Source organism: Chiloscyllium plagiosum, unplaced genomic scaffold, assembly GCF_037043375.1.
Source record: "Chiloscyllium plagiosum isolate Xiang-an unplaced genomic scaffold, Cpla_swu_hap1 HiC_scaffold_7, whole genome shotgun sequence".
NCBI lineage: Eukaryota > Metazoa > Chordata > Chondrichthyes > Orectolobiformes > Hemiscylliidae > Chiloscyllium > Chiloscyllium plagiosum.
Genome location: NW_028270145.1, coordinates 24,196,326 through 24,223,899, shown reverse-complemented (window position 1 = coordinate 24,223,899; position 27,574 = coordinate 24,196,326). Strand labels below are relative to the sequence as shown.

At 40.6% G+C, this 27,574-nt stretch overlaps 1 protein-coding gene across 3 annotated transcripts in view; it reads left to right on the top strand.

The window, feature by feature from the left end:
* The window catches only part of LOC122551395 (disco-interacting protein 2 homolog A-like), a 282,532-nt gene that overhangs the window by 77,189 nt on the left and 177,769 nt on the right, over nt 1-27,574 (top strand). For all 3 annotated transcript variants that reach the window (XR_015757618.1, XM_043693215.2, XM_043693216.2), the window contains exon 2: nt 4,973-5,044. Coding sequence is in view for 2 of the 3 variants with exons in the window: in XM_043693215.2 (XP_043549150.1) it covers nt 4,973-5,044 (72 nt within the window). In the remaining variant the exon portion in view is untranslated. The remainder of the gene's footprint in view (nt 1-4,972; nt 5,045-27,574) is intronic.

Here is a 27,574-nt window from a genome sequence, read left to right as displayed (position 1 = left end):
ATGTTCAGGCCAAAATCAAATACATGATGTAATTAAGGACAGAGTAGGCTCAAGGAGCCAAATTGTTGTTTCATGTGAATTTGAATGATTCACTTCTCATTTTATTGCCTGAACAGAAATGTGTTAGAAAACTGCATGACAAAATGTTGCACTCTTAAAGACTTTATTACAGCAGATGATAACAAAAGGAATTTAGATTTTGGCACTGCCATTAACCTAGTAAAACATGGCAAAAATGTGTTTCTTGAATGTTAGCAAACACAAGTTTGACTCAGTACTATATTGGACAAATTCAGGCAGGTAATTAATCATTGAGACCAAGAAGTTAATTTTAGGGAGTATCTGAAAGAAGGAGACACACATTTCAGGAAGAGATTTCAGGTATCAACAGTTGAAGACCACTCTATGCAATGGGACTGCTACACTAGTTAAATACAAATCTGATCTTAAGTGACAACATTCTTGTAAATCTCCTCTGTTCTTTCTTCAGAGCAATTATGTTTTTCTGTAACATGACCAGAAAACTGTACTGTGGCGTACTCCAGTTGTAGATATTTGCAGTACTTACATCTTTGCTTTTGTAATCAAGACCTTGCCCATTGAAGGAAACCACCCCAAATGATGTGTTTAACACCTTTATCTCCTTGCCCTGCCATCTCAGAGGACATGTGGCCATGTACTCCAAGATTTCCTTCTACTTCCCTTCTGTCCTCTGTGTTTCCTTGCTTTGCTTGCCCTCCCCATACTTCTAGCCTTGCTCTTGTCTGGATTGGATTTATTTTGCCGCTTTACTGCCCACCTCAAACTAAAGTATTCCAGTTTGGTGAGTGATCTACTCCAACTTTATCTAAAGTGAATAGAGAAATATATGAAAAGAAAAATATTTCCACATGACACCAGTAAGATGATTGGTTGTGAGGGCAGTTGGGGAGACATGTTGTCTTGGTTCTATTTCCATCCCTGGAGGTTTATGCTGATTTGTTGCATAACTGGTGAGATCAGTGTCTAGAAATCTATTAAGATGGATGGACTGATGACACACAGAGAAACAACTAATGAACAGCTTGAAGCTGTTCAATCTCATATATTTAGTTCCAATCCTGTAATGTTTGTTCTGTTTGTTGAACTAAACTACGCAATATTTCATCTTTGAAAAATGCCAAAATTGTCATCTTTTTGTTTTCATTTTAATCTAAGATCAACATGTACTACAAAGCTCAACATAGAATTAAGTACCTTGTCACATTTATAGATATAGGCTTTAACTTCATAATGGCAAGTAGGATCTTGCATTGTTCCTCTTTGCGTTTCATAGGAGTGCTTTGTACCCTGTACTGTTGGTGAGCAATTTAGCAACTCAGAACAGTTTGTTATGCCTCAATTGAACATTTGATGCCTTCCAAAAAAAGCTTTATACTATTAAACTTAGTTCTGATATTGCAATACGTACAATTCTTCAGTGTAATGCTAATTGTTCCCTTAATTTTCTTAAATTACTATTCTAAGCTTTTGGATATTGTGATAGTTTCCATGGGGAGCCATGACTCTAAAGAACCAAATGACTTTCATTTGGCGAAATTACTGTTGAGCTTCCACTTATTATCACTTCTCCTTAAACGTAAGTTAGAACAAATGCAAATTAAATGTGAATTAACAAACAAATGATTGTTGGCAAAAAAAAAACAAATTTCACTCATGACCCTCATTTTGAGAATGTTGAATGTGCTGGACATGAGAATCTTGCTTAATAGCCCGTTATCAGTTAAAGGATATAATGTTTCGAAGAATCCATGTGAAAAAATGAGTAACAGGACTCTTGGATTAAATTGAAACACCAACAAAACAAGTGTATAGCACTACACAGAACAAGTTTTAAAAAACCTTCTAAGTTAAAACTCACTGAGTAGATTGAACCCAGCTACTATGGTTTTTATATAGTAGGTTTAAACCTATTCAGACTTAAAAGGCAGTTTTTTTTCCTCCAATTTGGTTGCACAGCTTGTACTTCAAGCGTAGAAGACCGTGCTGCCCAAAATGATTGCTTGCTTATAGTATAGATGTTGCTGATGGTCTTATATTGCAACCCTCAGTGTCTGTAGATCCTCTTGGTATCTGTTCAATCATTTGACAAGTCCTTTTATTTATAGAGTTGCTTGGCCCTACCAGATTCTTTAGAACTTCCTTTGTTTCCAAATGTACAGAACTTTTTTTTTGATTGAACAAATGTCTGCAGCCAAAGAATCAGATTTGTTGTGAATTATATTTTGACAGTAAATCCAGCTATTTTTGTTAATCTCACAGCTACATCTTGAAATATTCTCCACGGCAACCTCTGGGTTTTTTTGCTTCAAAAAGCTGCTGGCAGGGTTGAAACTTAGAACATCATATTGAAGCACACAGGGATGTAAAATAAATCATTTTTTAAATAAAACCTCTAATTGATTGTGAAACTGAAATCAAAACTCAACATTTTAACCCTTTAATAGTACCCATAACCAAATCAATCTTAAATGTTTTAAATATTGAATGCAATAAAGATATATCTGATACAAATACCTCAAAACACTTCTGCAGACTAAGTAGCCACACAGTTCCATCGTATGCTCTTCTGTATTCATAGGGTGTGTCAGAAGTCCTGTGATAATAGATTTCACTTGTGAATTTCGTGGATATAAGAACCATTAGCGAGACATGATTGTATGAGCCCTCTTGCCCTTGATTCATGAGAATTTTGTTTGTGCAACCTTCGGGAGTTTAAATTGCAAACATCTATCAGCAACAGTTTGGTCTCTTGTGGGAAATAAACCCTGCTCTTTGGTGTGCCTTGAGTTGTTCACAGGCCCTTTCAGGTATTTACTTTTTTTAGCCATCTTGCACTGTACCTTTTGAGTTCCTGTCTCCTTTCTTGCCACACAGAAAAACTGAGGGTGATTTACAACTTGTCAACCATATGAATTCTCTGCGTTCCTTTTTGCCTCTGCCTGCATTCTGTATGTCTACATCAGTGTGTGATGATCTCACCCCACAGCTGCTCAGCCTGTAGGTCTGCTTAGTGTCTACTGCACTGTTTTTCATTTACCAGCCACTTGGATTCTTCCTTGACTTCCTTTCCAAGTCAATGGTTGTCAGGTCACATGGACTTGCGTTCCTAATATCCAGGAGAGTTACAATTGGTTCCTTTTTATAGCCTTAAAAATTCTTTGCATAAATAGTTTAAAAATTGTAGATTCTTCAGATCCTTTGAAGAAATTGCAGATTTTCTTTATTACTGCTCTGCCAAAGGTCTTCACTAAACAAAGGAATGCTCGTGATCTTCTGCGATTAAATTTAGAGATTCAGATTATGTAAATGGCGTAATGGGAAACTTGAGATTTTTATGTACCTTGAACCTCAGGTGTGCTGAAGACATTAGAAATGACTTAGAAATCCCTCAGTGCGGAAACAGGCCATTCGGCCCAACAAGTCCACATCACCCACCCATTCCTCCCACCCTATTACTCTTCATTACCCCTGTCTATCGCACCTAACCTACACATCCCTAACCACTGTGAGCAATTTAGCATGACCAATTTTTCATAATTCTTTTTGCTCAAAAACTGCATGAATTCATGTAAAACTCCGTTATCTCACTTTTTAGATTAGAATCAATCTAAACATCATGGTATAGACAGAGAACACAGGGGGCTAACACCTTCAACATATTGTCTAGCTAACACCATTGAGAAGGCAACTTTTTAAAAAAAGGTTTTGTGATTTACACATGAAAGAAGCGAAACTATCACTGTATTCTAACAGATGAAAGGCTTAACAGACAATCAATTTTTCAATGTATAATTTCAATTATATCACACTGTAGATTTTAATAAATTCTGTGTTAGGATAGGGTCCTCCACTATCACCTGATGAAGGAGCGACACTCTGAAAGCTAGGTGTGCTTCCAGTTCAACCTGTTGGACTATAACCTGGTGTTGTGATTTTTAACTTCATACACCCCAGTCCAACACCGGCATCTCCAAATTATGATGGGGGAGATTAACTAACTGAAAATTGTTAAAACGTGGAATGCAAATACCCCTGTCAAAATGTTTGTCAAGGTGTATTGTCTGTCAAGATATTTTTTAGTCTGAAAGGAACAATGTTCTGTATTGGGCATTCAAAATTGAGGGCTAACATTTTGTATTAAATCCTGTGCTGAGAGATTTCAGGTAAATCCACTCTGCCCCAAAAATGTGTCCGAACTCCCTCGTCAGAACTGGTGTCCCAATACTGCATCGCTGCTTGCATATCCAATGCCTGTCATTCGTCTGTCAGTTATCAACTGATGCCAGATAATATGTGCACTTTTTTTTAAATGTCACCCATTGGATAGCTTCCGGACTTTACTTTCTGACTCGGCTAGAAGACTATTTGCGTTCCAATAGTATGGCTTAGATTTAAATCCAGGTCACTGAAGCTGAAAAATAGGCTGAGCTTTTTGCACCTCCCAGTTAGCTTAAATCTTGATCTTGTTTCAAGTGCTTTGTGACATTACTTGCACCCAGTTTAAGAGTTGATATTGGCATGCAAAGTCAGCTAAACAAATTATGAACAGATCCAAGAAACTGAAACAACTGCAAATGCTAGAAATCTGTAAAAAAAAAAAACCCAGAAATTGCTGCAAAATCTCAGGAGGTCTGGCAGCATCTGTGGAGAGAAATGAGCGTGAACATTTCAGGTTCAGTGACCACTCACAAACAGAACACAAAAGGAGGAAAGAACAGTTCTGAAGGGTCACTGGCTCCAAAACATTTAACGCTGATTTCTCTCCACAGATGTTAACTGACCTGCTGAGATTTTGCTAACATATCCATCAATTTAATCAGAAATAGAGCCCAGGATCATGTTTCTGTCAATGTTTTTAGTACTATATATACTATCACTGTTAAACAAACATTGAGTTGTTAAGACAATTGTTTTTTTTTTCCCCATTCAGGTGATATCACTCAGAAAGGCTATGAAAAGAAAAAGGCCAAACTGCTGGCTCCATACATACCACAGACTCTAGGTAAGGCCACCAGGATAAACAGAATTTCTGATAAATCCAAGTAACATGACAGTCTGTCTTTGTGACAAAGATAATCTCTTCAGCTCACTGTACTAAATTCTGTCTACCCCAGGGCCCACCTTAGCCATGAACGTTAATCTTTGCCTGGTTTCTTCCTTATGCCCGTTGTGAGCTAACCATGCCGTGGAAAATTGACTTTTGTGCACTTGATATTTTACAAGAACAGATTTAAGATTTGAGTTACATGTTTGTGTAAGCCAACAGTATAACAGTAGTGTGGGAAAGATTTTAAAAAGCAGTCATTAATGTTATTATGTAAACGTTTTGCTTTAGCTCTGTAAATTGTTGGTATATGCATTTATTACGTGGGTACTTTGAATGTCAATAAGACCTAATTATAGTTAGAATATTGCATAAAGATGGATGAATTTTGCAGCTGGTTTAAAAGAGAATTCAGTTTATAATGCTTCACAATGTGTAATGTTGAACTGAGTGTTTGCTTCTTCAGTAGAACATTCTCATTTTGATTTTTATTTGTTCCCCTCCATATTTAAATTGATCTTCAGTACATAGGAAACAATATCAAAATTTGATACGGGAGAATAACCTCATCCTTGTGATTCCAAAATGACTGAGAAGCTGTTCTTTTGGTGCAACTCAAAAGATTTCACACATGAACAACAGTCCTGCTTTTCCCACTTGTCATCTCATTGAGCCTTCATTGGATGACAAATTTGTTGTGTTGGCTATCAGACCAAACATAAGTGTTCTTGTTGTTGTTCTTGTTGTTGTTGTTCTTGTTGTTGTTGTTCTTGTTGTTGTTCTTGTTGTTGTTGTTCTTGTTGTTGTTGTTCTTGTTGTTGTTGTTGTTGTTCTTGTTCTTGTTGTTCTTGTTCTTCTTGTTCTTGTTCTTCTTGTTCTTCTTGTTCTTCTTGTTCTTCTTGTTCTTCTTGTTCTTCTTGTTCTTCTTGTTCTTCTTGTTGTTCTTGTTGTTCTTGTTGTTCTTGTTGTTCTTGTTGTTCTTGTTGTTCTTGTTGTTCTTGTTGTTCTTGTTGTTCTTGTTGTTCTTGTTGTTCTTGTTGTTCTTCTTGTTCTTCTTGTTCTTCTTGTTCTTCTTGTTCTTCTTGTTCTTCTTGTTCTTCTTGTTCTTCTTGTTCTTCTCCTCCACCTTCGTCAATCAAGCAAATGCTACACACAGCTGCACAATCAATACTAAATACTTGCTTACCACTTCCATCCTAACATTCCTTGCTCCAGCCATATACTCTGGGGAGAGTCAAGAAAAACCACAGGGCCCATTCAGGAGAAAAGATTACTTCAAGTTCCTCCCTTAACCTTGAGGCAATCATAACCAGTTCCAGAGATGACGTGACTGAGGTGAAGACACTGAGGCCACCTTTGGCTAAGTGAATAATTGATCGGCTAATTCTTGTGTATGGAAAGCATCCATCCCAAATACTTGAAATCCCAGAGAGCGTATACCTGCATCTTAACAAAGCGAAAGCTTATAATACTCAATTATGGTATGCTGTCTTAGACCATCATAGTTTTCTCATCACACTCTTGAATACTTCCTGTGTCTCCTTTTTTGAGTGCTGTATGCTTTTTTGCGTTAAATACACTAACATAAAGTTGCCATTGTCACAACTGACATAATTTATAGGTCAGTTAATCTTGCATCAGCTGTTGGTAAATGAAGGCTATGCTTCAGAATTAAATTACAATGGGGATAGAATGACTAAATTACTTGGAGCAACATGAATCAATTAGTCAGTACTCATTTTGCAGTTATGCTTAATTAATCTTGGAATCTTTTGAGAAATTAGGATAATTGAAAGGAATGTTGTGGAGGTACATAGTTTGGTTATTTCACATTAAAATTGCACAGAGCTCTGCGTTTGGGCTATCATGACTTAAAGGATGTAAAACATGAGGGAAGCAAATGAAAGCCTGACTGAAATCCCAAAATTGAAGTGTGATGAGCATTACTAAGGGCGATCAGCGAGGACAGTGTGCAGAGATTAAAAACTGTACAAAATTTTGGAAGCAAGAATAAGCAGAGTAAAGATACTTTGGCATGTTTTTAAATGAGGTACATGGACCATAGTTTACCAGTAATGGATGAACAAAGAGAGCCAAGGCTGTACAAGGTCGAATTCAAGTATTGAATTTATACCTTGTAAAGAAAAGCATCCAGACTTATTGTCAAGATTGCATAAAATACTAAGATGCTGTTCGTTGCTTTAATTTTACTGAGGAATCAATTATGTAAAAGCAGCAGTTTTGATTCTTGAAGATGCTTGAGTGGTTGACATTATGAAAGGTAACTCAAACCCCTTGGTATCATGGTAGCCCACAAACCCACCAACACACTAAAACAAACTAATGAACTTGAAAGACTCAATACAGACAACAAGCAAAACTAATGTTGACAAAATACTATGCATGAACTGTGACAAGCACTACATTGGACAAACAGGCAGAAAACTAGCCACCAGAATACATGAACAAAAACTAGCCACAAAATGACATTACCCTCTCTCACTAGTATCCTTACATACGGATAAGGAAGGACGCCACTTTGACACATTCATCCTTGGACAAGCCAAATAGAGACATGCCCGAGAATTCCTGGAAGCATGGCATTCCAACCGGAACTGGATCAACAAACCCAAGGAAATCCAAACCTATAAATAGAAAGCAGGAAACACCAGCAGTGCTTTGTCCAGAGGCTCACTAAAGATGTTACCTAATCGTGACAAAACATTTGAAAATGCATCTTCCAGCTCAGTGAGCGAACCTCAACCTGAGCTTCAAATGTTCTCAAACTTCTAAAAAGTATAAAAATTATGTTGATATTTTGACTACCTAATCATATCATAATTTCTTTTTTGCCAGAAACTTAAATGAAAAGTTGGGGTAAAGCACTTTTAGTGCTTCCTGAGATGGACGGCACAGAAACAAGCCCTTTGGTCCAACTTGTCTATGAGGCCTAGATATCCTAATCTAATCTAGTGCCATTTGGCAGCACTTGGCCAATATCCCTTCAAATCTTTCCTACTCATAGATCCATCCAGATGCCTTTTAAATGTTGTAATTGTACCAGCCTCCACCACTTCCTCTGGCAGCACATTGCATACATGCACCACCCTCTGCCTGAAAGAGTTGCCCTTTGGGTCCCTTTTAAATCTTTCCCCCCTCATGCTAAACTTATGCCGTCTAATTTGGGAATCCCCTACCCCAGGGAAAATAACGTCTATTTACCCTATTCACGACCTTCATGATTTTATAAACCTCTATAAGGTCACCCCTCAGCCTCCAATACTCCAGAGAAAACAGCCCCAGCCTATTCAATCTCTCCCTATAGCTCCAACCATCCAAGATCCTTCCAAGACTTTTCTGAACCCTTCCAAGTTTCACAATGTTCCTCCTATCGGATGGAGACTAGAATTGCACTCAATATTCTAAAAGTGGTCCAGCCAATGTCCTATACAATCGCAGCATTACCTCCCCAATCCTATATTTGATGCTCTGACTAATGAAGGAAAGCATACCAAACGCCGCCTTCTGTATCCTATCTACCTGCAACTCCACTTTGAAGGAACTGTGAACCTACATTCCAAGGTCTACTTTTAGCAACACTCCCCGGGACATTACCATAAAGTATACAAGTCCTGTTCTGATTTGCCTTTCTAAAATGCAGCACTTCACATTTATCTAATTTAAGCTCCATCTGCCACTCAGTGTTCCATTTGCCCTTCTTTTCAAGATCCCATTGTACTCTGAGGTAACCTTCTTCACTGTTCACTACACCTCCAATTTCAGTGTTATCTGCAAACTTACTAACTATACTTCCAACGTTTACATCAAAACATTTTTTATATAAATAATGAAAAGCGGTGGACCCAGCACTAAACCTTGCGGCGTATCACTTGTCACAGGCCTCCAGTCTGAAAGTTTCAATTGGGATTGGTATCTAACTCTGTTTTGTGATGTCTCTGTAACCCTTGGTGCAAAATATAAATTGGCATCAGGAAAGAAGAAATCTATGGGGAAAATCTTCATATTCTTGGATCTTTGAATGCAACTTTCTTTGACATCATTGGCAAGTGTCATGGGTTCATGGCTGACCATAAACAAACAAACTTTCCAATAAGAAAAAAATCCACTGTACTTGGCAAAGATGGAAGAAAAGCATTGATCGCAAGCCAAAGCACGAGCTATTAGGAATGATAGCAATAATTCTGCTTCAAACTTGGAGGAATTTATGTAGAGTTAGCTTGTACGAAAGGCCTTGCTACATACACTAGGATAAACAGAGGGGTTAGCATTATTGAGCAAGTCCACATTTCAATGCAAGTTAGACTGGTTGGAAAGCAACATGGGAAGATTCAAGACTGTGGAGGGTTTTTTTGCAGTGCTTTGCCAAAGTGTATATCTCTTGGTTTGCCCTGAGGGTGGTTTTGATCTTCCAAGTGATGAAGTGGACGATATTCAGTATGAAGCTGGGAAGTTTGACTCACGTCCCAATGAAGAAAAGTGGAAGGGTACAGTTTGAAGACTACGAAAAAGTTGATAAAATGTTTCTTGTGGAGCAAAACATTGACCTGATCACAAGTTTTTTTTAAAAGTTAAGGATAATTGCAATATACAATTCTTTTCAAAGTACAAATTCTAAATCATTTTACCAGGAAATTGGGTAGTTCTAAAATTATATCTATGAAAGGCAGTAGGAAAGCGAGTGGCCTTAGATTAGGTGACCTATATGATGTGGAAAATTATTGTATGACCTTCCAACATACTTGTCAACTCTATTAAAGTCATAAACTTGCAAAGATATGGAATTATTTGCATCACATTTTTCTTTCACTTGTCATTCAACCATACCTTGGATAACTGGATAGATTCAATTTGGAATGCTTTGGAGATTTTGTGATACTGGTGACACATTTTGTAATGTCTGGTTCAATATGTTTTAACTGTAACTTGTATTGGCTTCAAGATAGTGTCACCATTTTTAATTTCTGAAGTGAAGCTTAGTGGGGTAGTTGAATGCTTTGCTGAATGGTTTTATGTAAAAACACTTGAGTTTTCATTGTAGTAAGGCATATTAAACTGGGGAGCTATCTCTGGTAATAGTGACATGTTTGCTAACATGGGATGAGATGCAAATTGTTGAATGTTTGAGGTTTTAGTGGCTCATATCCACCACCATTCAACTGCAAGGAGGGGAAAACTTATTTGTCATAGTCCACTTTCTTACTAATTGACAACCATTACAACTGTCCACTCCTCGAGTTTGAAAAATTGGAATCCTGCATTTAACCTCCATTGTTTTTGATTATGCCCTGGCAGTAGATGAATTATTGTTTTGACGTGAATACAATTTTCTCCCAAGAAAATTTATTTGCTCTGCTTGTCTTCATTTCTTTCATCTTTAAGTAGCACCCATTCACTTATCCCTGATCAAGAATAAGGTGGCTTCAACTGATTAGAAATCCTCAGAACCACAAGAAATGGAAGCAGGAGTAGACCAAATGGCCTGTTAAGCTTGCTCTATTAATTAATGAATTATGGCTGACCTTTGGACAAAGTCTATCTGACGCCCATCTCCAAATTCCTTGCTTCTCTGTTCCAGTCTTAAATGTATTCAATCATGGAAAATTCAGAACCATCTGGACAGACGTTTAACTATGCACAAATCTTTGAGTGCGAATATTTCTTTACCTCAGTTTTAAAACCAACTTTGGTCCAGTAACTGGAGACTGTGCCCTCCCCCATTGTTTCAAATTCCTTGACCAATGGGAACCATCTCTTAGCATCTACTTTTATCAATCCCCTTTAGAATCTTGAATGTTTCAGTGAGATCATCTTTCATTTTTCTAAACTCCAGATTATAAATATAGTTTGCTCACCCTTCCCTTTTCAGACAATTTCTCAACCTAATTCAGTCAATTTCTGATTGTACTGCCTTCAATTTCAGTGCATAATTTCTTAAACGTGGAAACCCAAACTGCGCACACAACTTGAGATATGATCTAACTGAACGTTACTGTTGCACAGTCTACTTTGTTTCATTGCTTCACCTCCCTTGCAGTAAAAGCCTACATATCATTGTCCTTCCTAAGTACATAGTGTACCTGAATGCTCAGTGTTCCTTGCATAAGCATGTCTAAGTCTTTTTGAACAGTAGCAATGTGCATGTTTTACACCTTTGCTAATTTTATGAACAAAGCGAATGCATTCACACCTCCTTATTTTATGATCCATCTGTCATCTTGTTGCAGACATTTAACTAGTCAATACCTTATTGCAGCCTCTGTGCCTTCCCCACAGTTGAGCTTTCTCCTTGGGTTTGTATCATCAGCTTAGCTAGATTCATGCATCAGCTCAGTTGTCGAAGGTTTTTGCCTTAAAGTTATGGAGTCCTGCAGCATGGAAACAGGCCCTTCGGCCCAAATGGGTCTGTGCTGACCAAAATATCCTTTTCCCATTTCCCTGCTCTTGCCCATCTCCTTCTCATCTTTTCCTTTCCATTTATTTGTCCAAATGCCTTTTAAATGTTGTTAATGTATCTATCTTAACCACTTCTGCTGGCAGCTCATTCCATATGTTATTTACCCTATCCATGCCCCTCATGATGTTGCACACTACTATAATATCTCTCTCTCTCTTCTCCCCGCCCCCCCCCCCCCCCCCCCCGCCAATTATCCTACATTCTAAAGAAAAAAAGTCCTAGCTTGTCTTGACATGTCCCTATAACTCGGACTGTTGAGTCCAGGCAGCATCCTTGTAAATTTCTTCAGTACTCTCTCCGGTTTAATAACTTCCTTCCTATATATAGCAAGATAACCAAAACTGAACATAATACTCCAAGTGTGGCTTCAACTATACAATTGCAACATATTTACTGTGGAAAAGGATATGGACTGTAGAGAAATAGATGGTGACATCTTGCAAAATGTCCAGATTAGAGAGGAGGAAGTGCTGGATGTCTTGAAACGGTTAAAGGTGGATAAATCCCCAGGACCTGATCAGGTGTACCCTAGATCTCTGTAGGAAGTTGGAGAAGTGATTGCTGGGCCTGTTGCTGAGATATTTGTATCATCGATAGTCACAGGTGAGGTGCCGCTGTTCAAGAAGGGCAGTAAAGACAAGCCAGGGAACTGTAGACCGGTGAGCCTGACCTCGGTGGTGGGCAAGTTGTTGGAGGGAATCCTGAGGGACAGGATGTACATGTATTTGGAAAGGCAAGGACTGATTCGGGATAGTCAATATGCCTTTGTGCGTGGGAAATCATGTCTCACAAACTTGATTGAGTTTTTTTGAAGAAGTAACAAAGAAGATTGATGAGGGCAGAGCGGTAGATGTGACCCATATGGACTTCAGTAAGGCGTTCGACAAGGTCCCCCATGGGACACTGATCAGCAAAGTTAGATCTCATGGAATACTGGGAGAACTAGCCATTTGGATACAGAACTGGCTCAAAGGTAGAAGACAGAGGGTGGTGGTGGAGGGTTGTTTTTCAGACTGGAGGCCTGTGACCAGTGGAGTGCCACAAGGATCGGTGCTGGGTCCTCTACTTTTTGTCATTTACATAAATGATTTGGATGCAATCAGAGGTACAGTTAGTAAGTTTGCAGATGACACCAAAATTGGAGGTGTAGTGGACACGGAAGAGGGTTACCTCCGATTACAACAGGATCTGCACCATATGGGCCAATGGGCTGAGAAGGGGCCGATGGAGTTTAATTCAGATAAATACGAGGTGCTGCATTTTGGGAAAGCAAATCTTAGCAGGACTTATACACTTAATCGTAAGGTCGTATGGAGTGTTGCTGAACAAAGAGACCTTGGAGTGCAGGTTCATAGCTCCTTGAAAGTGGAGTCACAGGTAGATTGGATAGGCGTTTGAAGAAGGTGTTTGGTATGCTTTTCTTTATTGATCAGAATATTGAGTACAGGAGTTGGGAGGTCATGTTGCGGCTGTACAGGACATTGGTTAGGTCACTGTTGGAATATTGCGTGCAATTCTGGTCACCTTCCTGTTGGAAAGATGTTGTGAATCGTGCAAGGGTTCAGAAAAGATTTACAACGATGTTGCCAGGGTTGGAGGATTTGAGCTATACTGAGAGGTTGAACAGGCTGGGGCTGTCTTCCCTGGAGCGTCGGAGGCTGAGGGGTGACCTTTATAGAGGTTTCCAAAATTGAGGGGCATGGATAGGATAAGTAGGCAAAGTCTTTTCCCTGGGGTCGGGGAGTCCAGAACTAGAGGGCATAGGTTTAGGGTGAGAGGGGAAAGATATAAAAGAGACCTAAGGAGCAACTCTTCCTCTGGCAGCACATTCCATACACGTGCCACCCTCTGCGTGAAAGTGGTGGAGGCTGGTACAATTGCAATATGTAAAAAGCATTTGGATGGGTATATGAATAGGAGGGGTTTGGAGGGATATGGGCTGGGTTCTGGCAGGTGAGACTAGATTGGGTTGGGATATCTGGTCGGCATGGACGGGTTGGACCGAAGGGTCTGTTTCCATGCTGTACATCTCTATGACTCTAACTGCTACCTCTTATACTCATTGCCTTGACTAATGACTGCCAGTGTGTCAAAAGCCGCCGTCCCTGCCCTGCTGTTGCTTCAAAGAACGCACCCATTTATGTTGTTTGACAATTAATGGTCAAACTTTAGTTCAATTTTAATCCAGTCACATTGACTGTAATTAGTAAGTATGTCCTGAGATAGGAACCAGTGAATGGTTGTCATCTATTTTAAGTTGAAACATCAGGTGCAGTGCATGTGCATGCTATTTATGTCTGCAAAGAGCCTTGTGTACGAGCATCTGCAGCTTCCAGTGCATTCATCATTGAATGAATGATGCTACATTCATTCAACATTAATTCATATTCAAGTGCTATATTTTCAAATTATTGCTGTGCCTGTCTACTGCATTGACTTAGATAAAGAGACAGAAGGTAATGCAAATGTTGAAAGGCTAAAGCCTTTGTGAAACTCACTGTATACTGCATGCAAACTTGAAAATACTTAATGTATATCCATGTTTTTTTGTTTCCTGTCCATTAGCCAAACCTCTTAATATATGACACTCAACTCCATAAGGCCTTATCTTGCCTGTATAATGTTTTAGGCAACATGTTTGAATGTATCTTGTGGCAATCTTGATGCACTGTATTTCCTGATTCCCCTTTTATCTACTTTTGTGAATATATGTTCAAAAAAACTCCCAATAAATTAGACAAACAAGATTTCCGTTCGATACAAACCTGTTTACATGTTCTAATCATATTCTGATTTTCTAAGTGCTTTGTTTAGACTTAGCTAATAATAAAGTTCAGCATTTTTCCTACAGTTGCTAGCCTAAAAATAACTATCCTATAATTTAGTTTTCTTCTTGCCACCTTTCTTGAAGAATCGAACATTTTAAAGCTGCTAACCCGATGAGTCTGTTCATGAATCCAATAATTTTGAGCAATCATTGCTTATGCATCCATGAGCTCTGTAGCGATCTGTTTTAGGATCTTAGAGTATGTGCCAGGAGCCAACAGGTCCTGTATTTTTGCTGATTGTAGCCCTTTAAGTTATTAAATATATTTCTCTGACAATTTCTTCGCTATCTTTAGCCCCCATCGACTTTTGAAATGAAACTAGTCTTTTGTCAAGTCAGTCAGACACACAATAATTGTTCAATGCCTGTGCCACTTGCTCAACAACCACAACAATTTCTCCTGACTAGTTTCAGGGGAGAAAGTGAGGACTGCAGATGCTGGAGATGAGAGCTGAAAATATGTTGCTGGAAAAGCGCAGCAGGTCAGGCAGCATCCAAGGAACAGGAGAATCGATGTTTCGGGCATAAGCCCTTACTCAGGAATGAGGAAAGTGTGCCCAGCAGGCTAAGATAAAAGGTAGGGGGGAGGGGTGTTGAAAATGCGATAGGTGGAAGGAGGTCAAGGTGAGGGTGATAGGCCGGAGTGGGGTGGAGGCCGAGAGGTCAGGAAGAAGATTGCAGGTTAGGAAGGTGGTGCTGAATTCGAGGGTTAGGACTGAGACAAGATGGGGGGGGAGGGGAAATGAGGAAACTGGAGAAATCTGAGTTCATCCCTTGTGGTTGGAGGGTTCCTAGGCGGAAGATGAGGCGCTCTTCCTCCAACCGTCGTGTTTCAGGGGACCAATGTCTTAGCCTATTCTGATTCTTAAAAGTTCTTCCATATTTTTATATTTATGGACAGTTTTTTTTTCTCATTCTCTATTATTTCCCTTTTATATCAACTTTTTAGTAACTCTATGCTGGTTTCCAAAGCACTGTCAATCCCCATGTTTGCTGTTCTTTACAATAAAATCAACCTCTTCTAATCTAATACTATCCTTAACTTCCTAAGGGTAGTGCATTCAGGTCTTTCTCGCTGAGTTTTTGTTGTCCAACAGAACCTACTCAAAATATTTGAATCGTTCCTTTTAAATGTTTGCCTCGTCCAATTTGTGGTCATACCATTTTGTTCATTTTACTCCATTTTCCTTCACGTCATCTCATAGTCCATAACTTTCTTCAGGATTGATCTGTTGTAGTGTGACATTTTCAGAACTTGACATGGAATTCGTAACTGTTAATTATTTCCCAGAGGATCATTTACCATAACATTATGAATGAATACTGCTTCATTGCACAATATGATACCTAAGATCGTGTTATCACTTGTCATTTTGACAGCATACTACTGCAAGTCACTTTCAGAAAGGTAATCTACAAACTCAATTTTAGGGCGTTGTTTGTTAAAATGTTAGTACCAGTCTATTTGAAGATTCACATCCCTCAATTATCACATTGCCTGTGGTACAAAGTCCAATCACTTGTTGAATGCACAGTCAGTTTTAAATGTTGTGGGGATGGGGGTTGCTATAAATTTCTCCCATCATTTTCTGACTTAACTATTGATAGTGTCCAACCTTATTGGTTCTACTTCATGATTCTCTGAGATCAGGTTCTTTGACACTCATGTCTTCATGATATCCTTGTTTACAAGGGTTCCCCTTTTGCTATTTTCCCGTCCCAAGGGGCCCTGAACACTTTGTGGCGATGTCACCGAAATGGCAATTAAACTTGAAAGTTTGCTGCTTTTTCACTGCACGTTGACCTAGACTACTGTGGGTGCACCATGATTTCAAATAAAGATTCTTCAGTTTATGCTTTCACTTTTGGAATTCCCATGATATTCTTTGAGGCTGTCTAAATTTTGTTGAACTTTGATTCTTTGTGTATGCTTTGCTTTCGCTACATCTATACATTGATCCAGTATCCCTTTGGATTTCTAAATCTCCCTTCACTTGACATCCTCTCCTGAAAATAAGAAAACCTTGCACATATCATGCACAATGTAAGCTAGTGATATAGGGGTAACATTTTAGCATGGATTATGTGCAGATCCTCACTATTGTCTTCATTTTTCTCTTATTTGTGGAACTGAGAGTTGAGGTGAGGGTTTGGTGAACTTCAATCAGCAGCATATTTTACGAGAAGAAAATGGATCCATGTGTTTGCTGTTGGAGCCAGTCCTGGAAGATAATCCAATTTAGTTACAAATCGAAGGAACAAGATGGATAATTTGATGTTGAGTAGTGCTTTGTTCAGGGCAGGCAGCTGTTTGGATGCTGAATTGGTCAGTCAAGAAAGGACTGGCATTAACCAGCTAACGACAGAATATTGAATTTGAAAAAGAGGGAGAAAAATAATTCTCATGGGTTTTGACAATTACAGGGTGACTTTCGAAGCCTCTCTCTCATAGTAGTATTAATGATGGATTCTTACCTTTTGTTTGAAGTTATAAACTTGTGTCCAATATCTGTTACTTCTAAAATCTGGTTGGGAACACTTGGGCAATTGAGGATTATTGAAAAGTTTGAATTTGTAACACAGTGAAATGAATGACAAGGCTGATTTTGGTTTTACTAGGTATCTCTTATTCAGAACAATAGGAGGGTAGCCAGCTGGCAGAAAACAGTACAAGTGGTCTCCGATTTACTAATGTCCAATTTATGTTTGGTTTTACAAATGCAATCTCCCACAGGTGTGTAATTGTCAAATCTGGCATACAAATGTTTTCTGTACTTTGGAACAGCTATTTTATATTGTCCTGCATTGTGCTCCAACTTGCGTGTAAATCAACTTGCGAGCCAATTCAAGTGGAACCTGTTTGCCAACGACGGACTTCCTGTATGTGGAAGTGATGTTATTAATCTGATTGGCAGAACGATGTGATGAATAGAGACAAGCGAGCATCTCTGGAACTTCAATTTTTAAAAAAATCTACATCAAAGACTTAAATGACTGAAGCAAAAATAAGTTAGCAAAATTTGCGGACAGCTTTAAAGCGGGTAGGAAAGTAATGTTGTGAAGATAACTTAAGGAATTTTGGGAAGTCTGGCAAATGGAATTCAATAGAAATTGGTCTTCCTGCTCCACTCCACGTTCTTGACCCGGGATGAGGGAATATTGTTAATCTGGCATTGCTCCCACACTTCACTATTGTGCCATGACCAGTTTGCTCATTTCCATTGCAATTTTACTCCTTCTCAATACCGGTACTAAACCTAATAGGTCATGAACCTATTAGACAAGGTTGGGGCCCAAAGCTCCTCTGTCACTGGTGATTCTTATCTGACTTGCAGTTGTGCTTTCCTGTCCATGACCATTGACAAGCTCCAAGTTTCTGCCTAATATAGGAAGTGTGATTACCGATCTTTGTAACTTCAACCATTCATTTTGCAAGTGTGGATCTGTCGACCTCTGGAATGTTGCTGATAGACCTTAGTGGCTTCTTAATCTGTGTTTGCTTTGTGAATAAGTGATTTGGATGGATGATGGCCATGTTACTGTAGTCAAGTGAACAGGAGCCAGAGCTGTCTCTCCCTTTGTTTGTGCATTTCTTCTGTTCCTTTTGTGCTCTATCCAATTCAATGCAAATTCTGATCTTGGTTAATTCTGATCTGTTTCCATGCTCTTGCCAAGTGTCGGCTGACTGTAATGAGTAATTGACATATGCAATTGGTACTGGAGTCTCGATTAGAGTGGTGCTGGAAAAGGACAGCAGTTCAGGCAGCATCTGAGGAGCAATAAAATCGACAATTCGGGCAAAAGCCCTTTATTAGGAATCCTGATGAAAGGCTTTTGCCCGAAACGTCTATTTTACTGCTCGGATACTGCCTGAACTGCTGTGCTTTTCCAGCACCACTGTAATCGAGATTCTGGTTTCCAGCATCTGCAGTCATTGTTTTTACCTCTATGCAATTGGTACCAAAAATGTTAATACCATTTTTCCTTTTAGGATTGTGGACTAAAAATAGGACATGATACTGCTTTAAAGTAAGGGACTTTGAAAGATGATGATACTGTCTTTCCGAAAGCATCAGAGGAACACATCTTGACTTGTGTCTAAAAGGTTGCCTGGTTCAAGCATTGGGTTTGAATGCAGGCAACCTGAGCTCCATGAATGTACTGTTCCGAGTCACTTTGTCCTGCAACAGACTTATTTTGCTCTTGAACAAGTCTGTTCAGAATTATCACAAATCTCTGGAGCAGATGAGACTTAAAGTCAGGTATCGTGTCAAAGAGGTAACAATGTTATCACTGCTCCAGAACAACTTGAACAGCTGAGGTTTTAAAGTTCATTTTTGATTGAACCTATTTTTCGAATCAGCCTTTTCAGACAACTCTGGAACAAGTGGAACTCTAAACCAGGCCTCCCAGTCGAGGGGTAGAGTCGCTTATCACCATACCACAAAATGCAAGATCAGCTGTGCTCAGCACAGTGGCAACTTGTTTATTGGTTCCTGAGTGAGTGACCAGCGCTTTATATTTGGGTAATACCATGGAAACAGGCAGGAGGACCCACCTAAAACCCCTGCTTCTTTCCAACTCTTTTTTTTCTCTCTCTCACTCTCTCCCACACTCTCACTCTCTCCCACACTCTCACTCTCTCCCCCTCTCGCGCGCGCCCCCCCCCTCTCGCGCCCCCCCCCTCTCGCGCGCGCCCCCCCCCTCTCGCGCGCGCCCCCCCCCCTCTCGCGCGCCCCCCCTCTCTCGCGCGCCCCCCCCCCTCTCGCGCGCCCCCCCCCCCCTCGCGCCCCCCCCCCCCCTCGCACCCCCCCCCCCTCGCGCGCCCCCCCCCCCTCGCGCGCCCCCCCCCCCCTCGCGCGCCCCCCCCCCCCTCGCGCGCCCCCCCCCCTCGCGCGCCCCCCCCCTCTCGCGCGCCCCCCCCCCCTCTCGCGCGCCCCCCCCCCTCTCGCGCGCCCCCCCCCCTCTCGCGCGCCCCCCCCTCTCGCGCGCCCCCCCCCCTCTCGCGCGCCCCCCCCCTCGCGCGCGCGCCCCCCCCCCCTCTCTCGCGCGCGCGCGCCCCCCCCCCCTCTCTCTCGCTCGCGCGCCCCCCCCTCTCTCTCGCGCGCCCCCCCCCCCTCTCTCTCGCGCGCGCCCCCCGTCTCACACTCTCTCTCCTGTTTTCAAGCCACCTGCACCCTGCGCTTTCTGTCTCGTGCCCTGTGCCTCAAACTTCCTTGATAGGAAGGAAGCAAGACATCGGAAGCGTGAATCTCCTACCAGTTAATGGAAGATACAGAATTTGTGTCCATGCCCTTGTATCCTCGCCCTTGTATCCTCATGGAAGAGTCGAAATGGACCTGAAGGAAAACAACTCATTCACCATTTTGGCCCAGTCCGGTGTCTGAATTGTGCATTGCTGACATATTTTATGCATTCCCCACACGTAATTTTTTAAAGTGTTTTTTTTTGAAGAAGCGGAGTTTAAGTGCCAAGTTTGTAGACCCAATTTTCTTGTGTCATTTGCTAAATACATAGTCATTTTCTTTCGAATGATGGAAACCTAAAGTGCATCTGAATTTGGCCTTTAGGTAAAATTGGACAATTTGATAATTTCACCAAATTTGGACATTTTGATTCTGGGAATATTGGGACTTGATTTCTAGTACACTACAGCAGGGAACCATGACAGTAATGAAATGTCAGGTTTCTTTCGACAATTGAACAATTTAAACAATTATGACATGGAGTGTTTTAATCCTATGGATCTTGAATACAATTCTAATTGTATCAGGGCCTGTGATTCCCAATGCATTGGATATGCACCTTTTTAGTAATTAACCACCAAGGGGGTCAAGTTCACAAATAAAATTTGCTCTTGGTTTTGCTTGAACATTTTATCAAAAGAATAAACAAATTAATCAATTTGTGCAAATTTGTACGGTGTGCCAAAGAGTATTAAGATTGCGTGCAAAATGACTGTCACAATCCATTTTGCATATGAATCAGAAATGTAATTAGCTATGTCAAGATTCATAATTAACAATAAGTGGCTAGTGGTAACTATATTAGGCCACATGGATGTACACAATTACAGTTGCAGCACAACCTACAATGAAGGCTGGTTTCAAATTTCATTTTTACAACTATTGATTCTTAAATTCAATTACGTTGTAATTAAATGTGGCTACAACAAACCAGAGGAACATAGAACATAGAAGAATACAGCGCAGTACAGGCCCTTCGGCCCTCGATGTTGCGCCGATCCAAGCCCACCTAACCTACACTAGCCCACTATCCTCCATATGCCTGTCCAATGCCCGCTTAAATGCCCATAATGAGGGAGAGTCCACCACTGCTACTGGCAGGGCATTCCATGAACTCACGACTCGCTGAGTAAAGAACCGACCCCTAACATCTGTCCTATACCTACCCTCCCTTAATTTAAAGCTATGCCCCCTTTGTAATAGCTGACTCCATACGTGGAAAAAGATTCTCACTGTTGACCCTATCTAAACCCCTAATCATCTTGTGCACCTCTATCAAGTCACCCCTAAACCTTCTTTTCTCCAATGAAAACAACCCCAAGTGCCTCAGCCTTTCCTCATACGATCTTCCTACCATACCAGGCAACATCCTGGTAAACCTCCTCTGCACCCGTTCCAGTGCCTCCATATCCTTCCTATAATATGGCGACCAAAACTGCACACAATACTCCAGATGCAGCCGCACCAGAGTCTCCTACAACTGCAACATAACCTCAGTACTCCGGAACTCAATTCCTCTACCAATAAAAGCCAGTACGTCATATGCCTTCTTCACCGCACTATTTACCTGGGTGGCAACTTTCAAAGATCTGTGTACATGGACACCAAGATCCCTCTGCTCATCCACACTACCAAGTATCCGACCATTAGCCCAGTATCCCATCTTTTTATTACTCTTACCAAAGTGAATCACCTCACACTTAGCTACATTGAACTCCATTTGCCACCTTTCTGCCCAGTTCTGCAGCTTATCTATATCCCGCTGTAACCTGCCACATCCTTCCTCACTGTCTACAACTCCTCCGACTTTAGTATCATCCGCAAACTTGCTCACCCAACCTTCTAACCCCTCCTCCAGGTCATTTATAAAAATGACAAACAGCAATGGTCCCAAAACAGATCCTTGCGGAACACCGCTAGTGACGGCACTCCAAGATGAACCTTTGCCATCAACTACTACCCTCTGTCTTCTTCCAGCCAGCCAACTCCTAATCCAAACCTCCAACTCACCCTCAATGCCATACCTCCGTATTTTTTGCAGTAGTCTACCATGGGGAACCTTATCAAACGCCTTAATAAAATCCATATACACCACATCTACCGCTTTCCCCTCGTCCACCTCCTTAGTCACCTTCTCAAAGAATTCAATAAGGTTTGTGAGGCACGACCTGCCCTTCACAAAACCATGCTGACTATCCTTGATCACATTATTCCTATCCAGATGTTCATAAATCCTATCCCTTACAATTCTCTCTAAGACTTTGCCCAAAACAGAAGTGAGACTCACCGGCCTATAGTTACTAGGGTTATCCCTACTCCCCTTCTTGAACAAGGGAACCACATTTGCTAGCCTCCAATCTTCTGGCACTACTCCTGTAGACAACGAGGACATAAAAATCAAGGCCAATGGCTCTGCAATCTCCTCCCTTGCTTCCCAGAGAATCCTAGGATAAATGCCATCAGGCCCAGGGGACTTATCTATTTTCACCCTTTCCAGAATTTCCAACACCTTCTCCACATACGTCAAAGCCATCCATTCTACTTAATTGTGACTCAGTACTCACATTGACAACAATGTCCTGTTCCTGATTGAATACTGACGAAAAGTATTCATTCAGTCTCTCTCCAATCTCTTCAGCCTCCATATGCAACTTCCCACTACTATCCTTGACTGGACCTATTCCTACCCTAGTCATTCTTTTATTCCTGACATACCTATAGAAAGCCTTAGGGTTTTCCCGAATCCTACCAACTAAGGACCTTTCATGTCCCCTCCTTGCTGCTCTTAGCTCTATCTTCAGGTCCTTCCTGGCTACCTTATAACTCTCAATCGCCCCAATTGAACCTTCACGCCTCATCTTTACATAGGCCGCCCTCTTCCATTTAACAAGGGATTCCAATTCCTTATTAAACCACGGCTCCCTCACACGACCCTTTCCTCCCTGCCTGACGGGTACATACTTATCAAGGACACTCTCTAGTTGCTCCTTGAACAAGCTCCACATATCAATTACGCCCTTGCCTTGAAGCTTACTTTTCCAAGCCACACATCCTAAGTCATGCCTCACCGCATCATAATTTCCCTGCCCCCAGCTATAACTCTTGCCCTGTAGTGCACACTTATCCCTCTCCATCACTAGAGTAAAAGTCACCGAATTGTGGTCACCTACCTCTAATTCTAACACCTGGCCTGGTTCATTACCCAGAACCAAATCCAGTATGGCCTCACCTCTTGTTGGCCTATCTACATATTGTGTCAGGAAACCCTCCTGCATACATTGGACAAACACTGACCCATCTAACGAACTTGAGCTATAGCTTTCCCAATCAATATCAGGAAAGTTAAAGTCCCCCATAACAACCACCCATAAACCTGCATGCTTTCAGCAACTTTCATCTTTTATGTCACGCATCATTAGTGGCAACTGCTAGTTCTTGTTTGCTAGTCAGTATTAACAGAGCTGTACTGCTTTGTGAAACATTCAGAGATATTACCTCAAGCAAATCACTCACTTTTATTTTCAACTTTTCCCACCACAACCTTTAAGTAGGAAAACAATTCCAAAATATGGCATTATTTCATGGCTTTTGCTGGAAATACAGTCAACTGTGTCACAAAATGTGAGATGATTGGACTATCTTTGACATCAAGGCAAAGTTTGTCAATATGGCATCAAGGAACCAAAGCAAAACTGGTGTCAGTGCGAATCGGGGAGAAAACGCTGCAATAGTTAGTCATGGCTGTCAGAGACAGCACGGTTGGAGCTATTAAAGGTCAATGACCTCTGCTTCAGAGCATCTCTGCAGGAGTTTCTTGGGGTAGTGTCCTTGTCCAACCACTTTCAATTGCTTCATCATTGACCTTCCCTCCTTCATTTGGTTAGACGTGGAAGTGTTCACTGTGCAATATTCAACACCTATCCACAATTCAGCAAGACCTGGGCAGCTTTGAAGCTTGGGCTGATGAGCGCTGTCAATATACTTGGCATTTAAGTGTTTTGTTTAGATTAGATTACTTAGTGTGGAAACAGGCCCTTCGGCCCAACAAGTCCACACTGACCCGCCGAAGCGTAACCCACCCAGACCCATTCCCTTACATTTACCCCTTCACCTAACACTACGGGCAATTTAGCATGGCCAATTTCACCTAACCTGCACATTTTTTTTTGGATTGTGGGAGGAAACCGGAGCACCCGGAGGAAACCCACGCAGACACTGGGAGAATGTGCAAACTCCACACAGACAGTTGCCTGAGGCAGGAATTGAACCCGGTCTCTGGCGCTGTGAAGCAGCAGTGCTAACCACTGTGCTACCGTGCCGCCCACTAAGTTATGGTAACCTTATTTAAGTTTATCTTTATGTGAATGGAATCCAGTTTCTTTCTGATTGTCGTGTTTATAAATACCTGGAATATTCATACTCCAGTAATCTGGCAGTAGAGATGGTAAATTTGTCTTACATGGAACATTACAACACATCGGCCCTCGATGTTGTGCTGACCTGTGGAACCAATGTGAAGCATATATATCCTACACTATTCTAATTCCATCCATATGTTTATCCAATGACCATTTAAATGTCCTTAAATTTGGTGAGTCTGCTACTGTTGCAGGCAGTTTATTCCACATCCCTACTAACTTTGAGTACAGAAACTACCTCTGAAATCTATCCTATATCTATCACCCCTCAATTTAAATCTATGTCCCCTCATGCTAGCCATCACCATCTGAGGAAAAAGGTGCTCACTGTCCACCCTGTCTACTCCTCTGATTATCTCATGTTTGAATTGTCACCTCTCACCCTTCTTCTCTTTAACGAAAACAGCCTCAAGTCCCTCATAAGACCTTCCCTCCATACTAGGCAACGTTCTAGTAAATGTCCTCTGATTCCTTTCCAAGGATTCCATATCCTTCCTATAATGCAGGGACCAGAACTGTTCGCAATACTCCACGTGCAGCCGCACCAGAGTTTTGTACAGCTGCGTGGCTCCGAAACTCAGTCCCTCTACCAATGACAGCCAATACCCGGTGTGCCTTCCTAACAACCCTATCAACCTGTGTGGCAACTTTCAAGGATCTATGTACATTGACACTGAAATCTCTCTGCTCATCTACACTACCAAGAATCTTCGCGTTAACCCAGTACTCTCTATTCATGTTGCTCCTTCCAAAGTGAAGGAGCTTAATTAAATCTGCTTTTAAACATGGGGTAAACCCTCCTGCTTAATTTAAACCAGCAGCACAAAGGATTTACGCCATGCAGTAATCTGTGAAAATTCGAGAGGCCAAGAACTATCGAGTGTAAAAATTAACAACTTTATTTCTTGAAGTATAACAGAGAATAACTAACAGGGAATAATTAACTCAGAGCTATTTACAATTCCTTCCTCTAACCTATCTTTTACTTTCCCTTCTATAATACTAGTCGGATAGAACTCCCCAATTTAAGATTTTTCAAATTCAAATTTCAAAACCAGCCAGCAGTCAAAGCTTCTTTCTATGTTTCTCTGTTGGTTTGCTCTCTAGGTCTGTGATGTTTTTCTCTGTGCAAACTCCTTCTCGAGACAGGTACCCCTCAGACAGTTCTGACGAGCAGCCTACATCTTTTGCTCTTTTGGCACTTTTCACCAAACTGTTCAATTTTTCCCAGTCTCATACCCCCAAAGTATTGAGTTGTGTCAATATTGTCTTTTAATATTGTCAATATACTAAATTCAAACTGGATTAGAGGTTGGTATTTTGGGGCATAATTTAAACCTATTGGCCGAATTCAAATTTGTTTTTGTCTCCATGCAACCAGTTACACTAGCTGCTGGACCAAAAGATTACATTATATCTTGTTCAGAATGCTTGGTGCTGTCAGGTAGTTCTGCTAGCTTTTAACTCTCTTAAAGGTGAAGTACATCCACAGCTTCATAACATTTTATTAAAAATGCATAACCAATTTGAGAGAATGTTGGTATACAAAAGTTCTTTTTGCAACGTTAAGTTTTTTTTTACTCAATTTTCAACGAGCAAAGCTGAGATTCATGGTAAAGGTAACATTTTGGATATGCAGGCTTACTGCTACACTGATCATACTATGTTCATTTTCTTGACCGTCACTTATATTCACTCAACTAAAGTAAGCAAAAGGACTCTGAAGGTGAAAGCCCAAAACTTAGGATTATAGGGTCTTTACTGGGTAATTGTTTGTGTGTGTGTGTACCCGTGTGTTCAAAATAGGTTTTTTTTCCAATGAGTAATTGCCATTGTTTGTGCGCGCTTTATTAGGATTTGTGTGGCCCGCATTTGTCTCCCTTGTCAAATAATAAGCAAATACTTGCTGATTATGTTGTATCTTTTCCTAAAATTTGTGTTGGATGTATTTACCAATTATGAGGCAACATGTTGTATTTATGCTACTTTTCTTTGGGGATTATTGCATATTAAAACTCTATTGATTGGGATTTCAAAAGCAAGTATTTGCACTTTGTATGCTTGTATTTGCATTGTGAGCTTGCTATCAAAACAAGGGTATTAAAGCATTGCTGTATTAAACCTATAACCACTTTCTTGGGTGTTGGCAGTGCTTTTGATGGTTCAGTGGTAGTGAAGTGAGGAGAAAAGCATGCAATTCAAATTTGAAGTTCTGTCCAGAAGTTTCTAAATGTATGCCACATTTTTAAGTTTGTGAGGTTGCTAAATGATTGATTTAAATCTTTACAAGCTCACCTCATTGCACTTGGTTATCATCAAGCCTAAAATGATGAAACTTTCAACAATTGCATAGTTGTTTTGAAGCGATTTTGTTTTCTGTAAAAACATTTATTGCTTCATTTCTGACCATCAATGTATAACAAATTGCATGCGAATTGGATCGCAGTAGTTCCATTCCTGATGGTTCGGTTTAAATTTCCAAGTAAAATTACCCTTGGCAAACAGTTGAGAGAGACTGATGGATGGGGCTGCAATGGTATGAAATATCGAAATTATTACTGCAAGACAGATCTTCAAAGTAATGATGTCTTTGAAGATGACATTGTACAGATTCCTCGAGGGTTCTCTGTAATGCTGATGGTTTTAAGTGCAGTTTGCATATCTGTATGAGATCATAGAGGAATGCTAGTCGTTGAACAGACTGCTTTGTAATGTTATTTTCAGACATTTTAGCTATTATTGAGTCTGTGTGCTTCTGACTTAACAATGGGGCACCTTCATAAGAATGTAAAGTTTTCTGAAATGAAACCGGCTTGATTTGCTACTTCTTGACCTTTCCCAGACTGGCGATGCCAAAGTACAGACGCAGTCTCTTACGACATGTAACACTAACAAACAAGAATCTGCACAACAGAAGTAAAGATTTCCATTTAATCTTGTCACTTCCAACTGGGTTTTGTCACCATCTAAGTGAATAGTCATATTTGCTTAGCATTCTGGTATCTGTTCCATTAATTTAAAATGCGCCACACTAGTATTCATGTTGTTATTTCTGTAATGTCCAATGTGATTATGCCACTACCGATCCCTGTCCCTCACGCTCTCCTCTCCATCCTTCCCTCCTTTTATTCAGGGAATGAGGGCGTCCCTGGCTTAGCCTGCATTTGCTGCCCATCACTAAATGCCTAATTATCAACCACATTACTGGGGGTCTGGAGTCCCATGCAGTCTACACCAGATAAGGATGGCAGTTTTCCTCCCTAAAAGTAATTAGTGAACTGGATAGTTTTTTTTTCTGACAATTGGCAATAGATTCATGGTCATCATTAGATTATTTATTCCAGATTTTGAGTGACTTCAAATTCCACCATCTGCTGTGATGGGATTTGAACCTGGGTCCCCCTACATCTGGGGTTTTGGATAAACAAGCTAGTAATATTAACACTAGGCTGTGGCCTCGTCATTAATATACAATACGTGTATGTCTCTCTTTCTTTGTCTGTCTCTGTCTATTTGTCTGTT